The sequence below is a fragment of the Ylistrum balloti genome, unplaced genomic scaffold, assembly GCF_031769215.1.
Source record: "Ylistrum balloti isolate Yb309-2 unplaced genomic scaffold, AGI_CSIRO_Ybal_v1 Utg369722, whole genome shotgun sequence".
Lineage (NCBI taxonomy): Eukaryota > Metazoa > Mollusca > Bivalvia > Pectinida > Pectinidae > Ylistrum > Ylistrum balloti.
This window is the reverse complement of record NW_026781941.1, coordinates 932,856-944,604: the sequence shown is the minus strand read 5'-3', so window position 1 is coordinate 944,604 and position 11,749 is coordinate 932,856. Positions and strand designations below refer to the sequence as shown.

At 32.2% G+C, this 11,749-nt stretch overlaps 1 protein-coding gene across 1 annotated transcript; it reads left to right on the top strand.

Annotated features, from left to right (window-relative positions):
* Window positions 1–38: 38 nt before the first annotated feature.
* Window positions 39–10,660, top strand: LOC132565400 (ORM1-like protein 3). The gene is made up of 4 exons (XM_060230038.1): window positions 39–88; window positions 3,015–3,199; window positions 3,483–3,634; window positions 4,693–10,660. The coding sequence occupies exons 2-4, from the start codon at window positions 3,026–3,028 to the stop codon at window positions 4,826–4,828; spliced, it is 462 nt and encodes a 153-aa protein (XP_060086021.1). The 5' UTR covers window positions 39–88; window positions 3,015–3,025; the 3' UTR covers window positions 4,829–10,660.
* The last annotated feature ends 1,089 nt before the right edge of the window (window positions 10,661–11,749 follow it).

Here is an 11,749-nt window from a genome sequence, read left to right as displayed (position 1 = left end):
ATCTGTAAGTGCGCATGCGTTCTTTATATCATTCACTTCCGGATAGTTGAAAATAACGTAGTAATATTCTTCACAACATTTTTTCATGGTAAGTCAAGATAATAACGAAAGAAGGCAAATCAAATAACATAGAAGTGCATATTCAATCATAGACCACCATTTTACCATTGTCGTTTCTTTCATTGGGATAATTTTACTGTAATCTATATACTGTGCCGTGGCAACAGAGCACTGATTGAACAACCTTTCGGCCACCTGTCAAGCACACCAGTAATTGTCACGTCAGTGTCTTTTGAACGACGAGGACAGAATACTTCAAAGTAGTAATTTAAAGTTATTGATAATTGTCTGTTACAAACTCTAAAATTGGAAAGCGGGGTATGTTTCAAGATGACGGAGCGGCACCCATTTATATATTGCAATTAAAATTAACACGACGCTATGATATTTCTGAAATTTGTGTGATTTCGTCTCCAACTCTACTCCAACGATGGTAGAGGTTCAAGACGATGAGAAAACTTTTGATAGACGCCTTGTAACGTTCGACAATCTAATCAGGCGACCTAACGGATTGTATAAATCACATATTACAACAGCTGTATATATACGCATGAAGATGTTACATATAGTCAAACAGCACAATAACATCCACAGCTAGCTATACCTATTATAGACGTTCAGTACTCTGATGTCAACATATGTCGTACCAAACCTTTAATATACTCCTGCTGTCACATTACAATACCTAATACAGCTGTTGAAATATATACGATCTATACTTAGTTTTTATTCTATATTACTTTGTTGGAGTCTTTATTCACTTATGATCACCAAATTCTTTGATTTTTCTTAATTAATTAATTAATAACAATCATGATAAATTATCAGAAGAGACATATATAATTATGTATATATACTTAGTTTTTATTCTATATTACTTTGTTGGAGTCTTTATTCACTTATGATCACCAAATTCTTTGATTTTTCTTAATTAATTAATTAATAACAATCATGATAAATTATCATAAGAGACATATATAATTATGTATATATAGGTGTTGATCTGCTCCAGATTCCTGAAACTTTCAACTAAAGCGTGAGTTATATATTATCTCGAAGTAGTAGAGAGATTTCAGCATAAATACATTAAGAGTGTTTTCGTGTAAACAGTTGAATTGGTTGGACTGGTTGAACCTGCAAGAAAAATGTCAGGGGCAGATCAAGACCAAGGCTAGATTGTAGAATTTTTGGCACGTGCAATTTAAGGGGTCCAGCCATACCTGTTGGAAACTAGTTTGCTGAATACTATTAGCTTTCAGAGTTTTAGCATAAAAATAGGGTCTGTGCACTCACATATTTCCAGGAGTATTGTGCTATAAAGTATGAGTAAATTGGATTGTATCTTAATTTTAGTTAATTGATTTATGCTTGACAGGAATTTCCGAAACTGTATTTTGAACTTTACATATATCATGTCCAACTTCTGGTACAAGTGTGTTCATGATTCCAGACCACCTGAACCATTTCAACTGGGTCACCCGAATGCAACCTTATTGCATTATACCATAAAGACATAATTCATATATTCACTGGTAGAGTATATGTATGAAACTGATAGTGCTTTATATATACACAGTTACAACATCCAGACATTGATAGCTTTTCTTTTCTGTTTGTTTTTTGTTTGTTTTTTTTTCTATTTGCGTTTGTTTTTTTTGTTTTTTTTTTCATTTATGAACATTTTACGAAATGTATGAAGAGACATGCAGATAATAAGACCAAAACTGCTAAAAAAAAGTGATGAGCTTTGTATATTCACAAGGGTATGTAAAGTTGTCAAGTTTTTAAAGAACAACGACGTGTACTGTGCTGACTTATTCCATTTATTCTATGTTGTACACAATACAATTAAAACCCTACAAAGACATAGTACAATCAATTACATAATGAAACGTTGTCTACATTCATAACATGATGTACATCCAGTAAATACATATTTAATACATTCATACTTAATACTTTATTCTAAATAGGAATATCAATAGGCCTCAGCTTTATGCTTATTAGTATATATAAGTAGATTGTGGTCTACAGGTAACTGCTTACAACTTACATTATTACATAATTACTCATAATATAACTGACATTATCAATTACACAAGCTCTCGTATTCTACATATAATATCTATTAAAATACCTACCCCAACTATGGGTCGGGGGTTTGCCAGACAGAAAAAAAAGGTCTGTGCGTGGACTAATTGTAGATCTTACATCAATCTGTAAAATACATGTAAAGGTATATTTCACCTGTTATTTTAAATAACTTCAATCCATATATACGTACATGAGATCACAATTACGTCACTTTATGAAAAGCACCGTTTCACACATTAATTAACTTTACTTCATCTGAACCCTCAATTATAAAATGAATCAATAATTTACAACACCCAATTACGAGAGCAGCTAGACTGAGACTTTATCATACATACCAAATATCTGGAGAACCAATTACAAGACCCAAGATTCAAATCTTGCGGACACAGGTTTAGATCTACTATACATCCGCTCTCCAGGTCTGCACACAAAGGACTAATAAAAAACCGCGCCAATCATAGACAAAGACAACCGGACTGACCACTGACCTAAAACAAAGTAATACCTATATTAGGAATAATACCCATATATGGACAACACTAAGTAAGACACGTGACATCAAACGCTTACAAGGACAGTACAGGTAGACGAAACAGTGGCCGCACGCAACACAGTATTACATAACAGTACAACGAATGCAGCGCAACAATTCAATTAATTAAAATATAGTTAAACAGTGTCACTAATTAAAACATCAATATTTGCACATTGTTACAGGTACATCTTGAATACTTCAGAAACAATTTATCAATGTGTCTCTGTTGTATTAAGTTTTATTCATACTAGAGTTGGGCACACTTTTACATCAGTGTGTAAGAGACATACATTCTCTAAATCTATAATATTTCTTGTTTCAGAATCTGCCAAGATGAACATAGGTACAGCTACAAGTGAAGAGAACCCCACCCATTCCTATCTCAATAGTAAAGGGATCTGGTTCACTTACACGCTGGTCATTTTACTTTTCCATCTTATGCTTCTCAGTGTGCCATTTTTTTCTGTAGCAGTAGCATGGACACTGACAAATATTGTACATGATGCGGTAAGAAATATATTTCAATTTATCAAAGGTATTGTAAACACTGCTCAAATATACAGCAGTATTTTGAAATGGTGCTCTGGACTTGCCTGATAAAATCTTAATGAAATTATTGGTTTTTACTGTAAAATGTTGATCAAATTGCACAGAATCACAGGCGAGGGTTAACTATCATAATATGTATGGAGAAAAAGAGATGTAAGGCATTGTTCAGATCAATAAACATTTCTCAAGAGTTATAAGTTTAAAAACAAACTCTTAGAAGATGGTTACTTTTGTTTTGCAGGGAATGTTTTATTGCTTGCATGTCACAAAAGGCACCCCATGGGGCACCCCAGAACAAGGACAGGCAAGAACACAGACTCAATGGGAACAAATTGATTATGGACGACAATTCACGCCCACGAAAAAGTTTCTGACAATAGTTCCTATTGTGTTGTAAGTATTGATACACCTCTCAAAGGAATTTCAGTTTTTCCTCTGATGATTGGATAAGTACACATATTTTTATGGGTGTTATGTCAGTTGAAAAAGTTCTATTTTTGATTGTCTATAATTATTATGTAATTTGATAACAAAAATTATGGAAAAGTCTTGATTTCCATATCATTAATTTGGTATTGACAACACAAAATTAAAATAATTTATTGTTCTAATACACAGAATAGATTATAACTTTATAGCGCTCACCCAGTAATTGTTCATGTTCTTAATGGTAACTACATCTATATCTAGTGCAGGAAGATGATTCCATATATCAACAACTCCAAATGTAAAACACTTCCATCTTAGTTCTGTATTAGTTCCATATTAGTTGATTTGATGTCATTCTATCAACAACAATATTTGAATAAATTTCCTTTCATCTTACAGAATTAGAACACATATCAGTTCAAAAAGTCTGTTTAATTGATAGATCAGCTTTAAACGGCATAGCAACCAAAAAATGAAAATGTTAAAAAATCACAGATCTTTTATTTGACCATCTTCTAGCATTAAACTTTAAACTTTTGATAACAGAAATTTTCGATGATGCTTTTCATGGTTAAAAAGGAGGGGGCATCTGTGCTTTATTTTTTGCCAATTTTTCCAAGATCAAGAAACCAGCTGAAATATTTATTTTAGTCTTTAAATCTGGTAAAGTGGTCACCAAGTCGGAATTCACAAATTTGAAATCAGTGATTTGTGGTGATAATTCATGCTAAATTTAGTTGAAATCTACCCAAGATTCCCAGAGTTATACTCAAGAGAGGTACCTTAGCAACTAGAAAACATTGATGTTGTTGATGCTATGAACAGAATCACGCTGTCAACTATGCCATCAAAAAGTGTAGTCTACGAGGAAAATTTTCTTCCAAATGTCATATAAACATACACAGATTCAAATTTTATCAATGAAAGAAAAATTTCAATATAAACATATATCATTACAAGGAGTAATGAAAAATGTTAATTCCTTTGTGTGTTAAACATTTTCCCTCCTCTATTTTTTTCAGGTTTTTCCTGGCAAGTTTCTACACAAAGTATGATAAAGTACATTTTATAATCAATGCCATTGCATTAGCTTGGAGTGTTATACCCAAATTTCCACAGTTCCATGGTGTCCGACTTTTTGGATTCAACAAATTTTGATCAGGATTTGATCGAAAGTAATAGTTAAGGGACAGAAAAAAGACATATTGAACCATGTAGTGTTCATAATGCCAAGGGAGCAAAATAGTGAAATGTGGAAGAGATATTCACAGTGGAAAAATTGATGTCTTTGAGGCAGCCTTAGAAATTCTATGTATAGTTTTGGGACGTAAACTATAAAAAATAAAAGCAATTATATATTACATTATTTTAATATTTGACAGTAAAATGTTTTTGTTCAGAAACTTCCTTCCTGAAACTGTACTTGTTCCTTATTAAGTACTTTACGTTATTGGCGAAAAATTCTTTAGTCTAGTTCTTATAAAGCATGTGAGGAGTTCAGAAGTCTTGCACATACAAAACATGGTATAAAGGCCATAGAAGATGAGTAAAGAAAAATGTCTGATTTGTGATGTGCAAATATCATTTGAATTTCTGAATTCATTTCTGCTTTATATTAAAATAATTTATTTGATCTGATATTTGGCAGTACATTGTAGAAATGGAAAGTTTTATGAAAAACAAATAATCAAGTAACACTCATGTATGGCCCCAATCCTAAAATTGAGAACATATGCATTTATGACACATTTTGACAATGAATAGTTAGTGTAGTAGACTTAGGTTCCCAGCATTACTTTTCTATTCGTAGCAATAATATCAGAAACTTGCTATTATAGTCGAGAGTAAATTTTACACAATGGTCTTTCTCTGATGTTTCTATCTTTATTAGTACATGTAGGTCTCTGCCTATGCAGAAATTTATGGAACTTTATCAACAACTATTATCTGTTTTACATAAGAATTCAATGTTTAATAGAAAAGTTGAAAACAATGTTATTTATAGATAATTTGATCTCGTCCTTCGAGTTGGCACTGTACTATGAACTACAGTTAATACATCAATTCATTATACATGTAATGTAAAGTCGTTTATTTCTGCAGGGGATTTCATTTTGTTGATTTTATCCAAATCCATCAATTTATAATAAATGTTTAAATAAGTATAGGTATATGTATTGGGCTATATTTATGAAATCAAGTGTCTTCGGAAAAAAATTTGTTGAGGAACCATGAAAATTGAACCCCACAAAAATATATGATTTTATAGTCTACAATTATATATCGAAATCCTTTTCCTTGGAATCAGGAGTTGTGTATTTCTATTTATTCAGCTGTTTCCTAAAAGGGTGAGGTTAAGAGAATGTGTGTGTGGATATGAATGTAATTTCTACTAGAAATTTATACAACATGGATTCAATTCCCTAGAAAGCTATGATCCCATTACAAAAGTTTTCTTTTATTATTAGAATGAGAATTATTGAAATCTATTTGAAAGACAACCTGATTTTTCAACAAAGTAGGAAGCACTGACGTTACAAAAACACAAAACTAATAAAGCCAGCAGGGCTGAATTTGTTGGTGGGACAGGGTGATCTCAACCCTGAGGAAACGGATAATAGTAAGCCTTGTGTTAACTAATTTAATTTTTCCCCATGAGTTGACATCCTCTTTGTAACATTCAAGGGGTTGAACAATTCTATTACTCTCTTAAGAGGTAGGTGTATGGGTAATTCCAATAAGTGTTAAACATTTGTGTCTGCATTCATGTTCAGAATTTCAATATCCTTGATAGGTAGTGATTGTCTCTTCTTCCTTACCTCTACAATTTGCTTTAAAAAATTACTATGAAATACATTGACAAATAATGTAAATTTCTGAACAATATTCAAATTAATTGAGAATACAAGAAATTAATATGTACTTGTATACTTAATATGTGTTTACAAATGTTTCATTCCCAAATTAGTTTACATCAATGTTCTACCAACCAAACTGATACCATTGTCTCATGTTGTCTCCAGATGGTCCTATATTGCAGACCTTCAGCTGATATCACAGTGAACAAAGAGGTTTCATACATAACACATGATAATTGGAGAAATGCATGTGTCATCTCTCCATTATCTCCCTTTGTCTTATTGTGAAAACATTTTCAACCTTAGTTTTTTAAAACGGCATGAATTCAAATTGGTTTCATTTGAAAATTCTTTTGATGCATGTTATTACAATGTTTATACCATGTATTTTTTTCATTGCTTATTCAGTTTTTCTCTCCAGTTTGTACAGGAGATGTGTATAAATGTGTGTATATAAGAATATATGAGGTGGGTATACCGTTAAGTCATTAAAAGAGGATTACCTGAAATCTGTGATGTCTGTATGCTCTTGACAGTTTTTATGAAAAATAAGTGTATATATGTACAGCTTTTTTTTCTTTTTTTTTTCCAACTGGAATACTGATGCCATGTTTTATTATGAATCATGTGTAGCTTGTGATCTTGTTTTCATCATTTGAATATCTGGACGGGAAGGAAGTCTAGATTTAGCAAAATCACCCATGGAGTTATCATATTCTACCCAAAGATACCAAAAACCACCTAATTATTCCTTTTCATCAAGCATGCTACTGCCTGTCACAGGCCACATTAAACTGGTTATCATTTCATGTGATATCATCAGAGAACCATACAAGAAGATTTGGAAAACATTCTCTACTTCTTAAAAACCCGCAAGCTCTGACATGTAACCCATTGTTGTAAGAATGTTCAAATTGTACAGCCCTGGTATATTCTATTTAAACAATACCTATGTGTACAAAACAAACTGATTCAGTATCAATGTCTTTTGCAAGTATTATTTGATGAATAGATTGCAGCAGATACGTTTAATGGTACACATGTTTTGTTTGAGCTTTTCTCATACGATGCACACTTAAGATTTTTTCTGTCAATATTCTAGATTTGTTTGCCTTTTACTTACCATTACAGCCTGTTCGTGTATTTTGTTTTACATTACCTGGTACTTTGTAGATAAGTTACACATATGTCTTCTGAAATGTTCTTTTACTAGAATATTTGCATAGAAAATAGCACTGATAATAACCAATTATACAAAAATACATATTTGTGAACTAGTTTTCAAGAGAAATGGAATATGTAATAGATTTAACAATAGAACTTTGAGTGTGTGTATTTAGTTATGTGTAACATGACAGGCCTACATGTGATCAATACAGTGCCTACCAAAACTTACACTTTTCACACCAGAGATATCCTAAGTAAAGCTATATTTATTTTTCAATTACGCAAATTTCTTTTTAGGACTTTTTCTCCTGAATCTCTTGGACTGCCAGCTGTTTGTGTGCATCAGATATTTTCGATTGTGATATTTTCGCAACATCACCTTAGAAGTTATCAGAACGAGAAACATGCTTTTGATATGTCATACTTTAAATGAATTCTTTTTTTTTAAATTCTGTATTTTTTAACATCTTTTGAAAATGAGTCCCCTCCTTAAATTGATCTGTAATTTCAAGAAGCTGAGAAAACAGTTATTTTAGTAAGTAGAACCAATAATGATCACTGACAAATCAACATGTTTTTGGATCAGTGGTACAAACATTCTTGGTGTTATCCAAAGCTTGGTGCAAAATGGATGCACTTTTCAAGACAGTCATGAAATGGACTGTTGTTTCCTTTATAAATTCTATTTTCAATGTATTTCATTTATCATAGTTTGGTTAAATCATTGAGAATAGCGAGAAATGATAAATACCCCATCGATAATAAAAATGGTCTCTGTATGTTTTGAGGTTATTTAATAACCAAAAAAGCAAAATTATGTTGCAAGCTACTGTTGGAGGACATTGAAAAAATAAAGATTTTACTGGTATAATCATCAAATATTATTTGTATACCCCATAACATGTTTGTTATTTCATATTGTGATACATGTGGTCAGACCAAAGAGCTTGTTCTCAATACAGTGATTAGCAATGAATGTTCACGTTGGTGTGCCTACAGATCAGATATTATCAAATTTAAGAAGATGAAACATTATTAAGGATTATATGACCAAAACAACCTTTCTTCTTATTTCACTTTTGAAAATTCAATGCAACTTACTAGTCCATTTTGATTGTTAAATGTTTTAATTGTTTGTCATATGATGAGCTAATGATGGGCAAGCTAAGGTTGATCTCTGACTGTAACAAGTATGTGTTAGGTAGATATCAGTGCAGTCCAAGGAACATGGTTTTTATCTTGTTTTTACTGTAGGGACTGGTGTTATTTTCATTTTTTCTTCTTTTGTTTTTTTGTAATTTGTGCAGATTTCAAAGAAGTCTTTTGTTTTCACTCCTTTTGTAGAAACTGTGAATGAATAAGACCACTGAGTGTATCTATTTTGGCAGTCAAACTTTTCAGTATAAAATTTTGTAACAATTACAAGAAGTGTATTTCCTCTTAGTATCTCCTTGATTGAATCATAATTCTGTTCTGAAACTATTTGAAAAGCTTTTCATGTGTTATTGAAAAAAAAAGATTGTTACAAAAGATTTGAGATGTCTCTACAAGCTCTTGTTATTGAGTCTTGTTGATCCTAATGGCAACATGCATTACAAAAACCTGAATACCAGATATTTTTAAGGAAAATTAAGTGGACGCTGGTATTCCTGTGATATTGGGTAACTTTTTTAGCCTGAGAGCACTGCTTTGTAATATTGTCAGTGTTTGCTGACCTGAATTCCTCACAATTTTAGTCTAGAAATTTGCAGGTATTGAAACAAATTTCAATCAGATGATCATATGTACCATAAAGAGAAAATCTTTCATGCAAATTAAAATGAAAAATAGGAAATATGGATCAGTTATATGTGTTCACATGAGGAAGTGTTTAAAATTTCTTTTTGGAATAAGATCAGAAAGGCATTACCAAAGTTTTTTAATCAAGATTATTAAAAGGATAATTTCTTTTCCTTAATGTATTATTGAAAGGTGTGGTCATTATTTCCTTGTAAGTTGAATAGCTAGGTCCCTTCTAGGAGTCTGTTGAAGATGTACATACAGTTCATTTTTGTTTTGTAGATTAAAATCTAATGCTTTCTCTAAAAATATTTCTGATTTGAACCTAATCATTTTGAATAACAAGTTTCTATTGCATTGCTGGATTTTCTTTATTTTCTTCTATGTGTTGACCAAAGCCATAATTGTGAAAGCTCTTGATAACACTCAGAGACAATGTTTTAAAACCTGGAAAATATATATATTTCAGAGGACTCATATACATGTTAACATATTCAGACCAGAACTACATGGAACCCTACTTTTTCCCAATAAAGTCAAAAGGATTTGTATTCACCATTTGAAGACACCTTTACTTTTTGAGAATCAATACTATCACAGCAGTTAAACGATTTGTTTAACGATCTGTTTCACATTGTTTTTTTATCCTTTTTACGCCACTGACTCTACTGAAGAATCTCATTGATGCAGATAATCTGGACATTTTCAGTTTCCACACACTTTCATTTAATATTCAAATATAATGGAAATTTGTAATTTGAGATATTAACGTAAAATGTCCAGGAATATGATCAAGGTTTCATTGTGCTTAGAAAAAAGTGGCAGACATGTTAGAAAAAAAACACCAAAGATGTGAAACTGATTGTGGAGCCTAGTTGCAGTGTACGATCATTATATATCATTATATCAGTGTATAGCATCATACTACACTAGAGAAAGCCTGGATACAGTATGAAAGTACAGCTGCCAGAGTTTATGTAGTGTTGTATAATGCTATCCCAATATATATGGTGCTTAAATGTGTTAAGAGTGAGGTCAATACAAGTCATCTTGTGGTCTCTTAACCTTCAATATGTTAATGTAGTGGTTTTAAAACTTCCTGTTTTTAAACAAAGAAATTTTATTACCTTAGATTACTGAATTCTGGAAATGTCGAGGATATTGAAATAAAACATTTTTAAAATCATCAGTTGCGTCTTTTCTGATTTAGTGTGAACTTTCAATATCGATCAGTTTTACAAAAATGCCTGTCTAGTTTGGTGTCAATGTTTTGTTCAGGTAATGATGTATTCTTGGAAAACCATTGTGAATTCTGGAACAATGATATCTAGGCTATCTCAAGTTTCATACAGCCTACTTTCTTATGTGATATTTGGTCTGCTCTGTTATTTCAAGAAAGTTGAACTCGCCCATCCTCGATACTCCAGGGGTTATGATCACTTTTGCTCTATGCACCCCTCAAACGTGTCATGATAAAACTGAATGTTCCATATGTGACACCTTGTGGACAAGACAAAAAACTAGTTTGATCCTCGAGATCACAGTATATTGTAAAGGCTTTGATGTGGAGCATATTTCTTGTTTTGAAAGAGCAAATAACTGCTGTAGCTTATCTGATACAAACAGGATTTTTTAATGATATTTGGGCAGGAGCTTGATTGTGACACAAAAGAAGTTTGCAGAAAATATTACCTGGATCAAGAATATATGACATCAAACTTTGACATTTCAAGGGTTGAACTAGTGAAAACTTTCCAGCAATGGTAAATGCATCAATTGTAGAGGAATCATATGGAAGTAATAAAATTGCTAGCTTACAAAGCTTTTATCTCCTCTTGCAACAGTTGTGTGGGAGGGGATATTGGGCTGTTTCCAAATGCAACATGTATTGCAGCACATATCCCTGTCAGCACTCCAGTGGCTTCAATCCTTGAGGTGATCTGATTAAACTTGGTACATTCATAAAGGACCAATATATCTTGGACTAGTTCCAGTTTCAGTATTGTAAGATGAAGGTCACATTTGTTTTATAAAATCCTTGTCAGTACTCCAGTGGCAACATTCCTGGCAGGATTCTGATCAAACTTCACATTCCTATAAAGGACCATTATATCTTTTAACAAGTCCCAATTTCAGGGCTCTGGGGTCAAGGCTAACTACTGTTTTCACAAAATCCCTGTGAGCACTCCAGCAGCTTCATTTCTTAAAAGCCATTTTATCTTGGATGGGTTCTTCAAATGTCAGGGTTCTAGGGTCAAGGTCACCATTACTATTC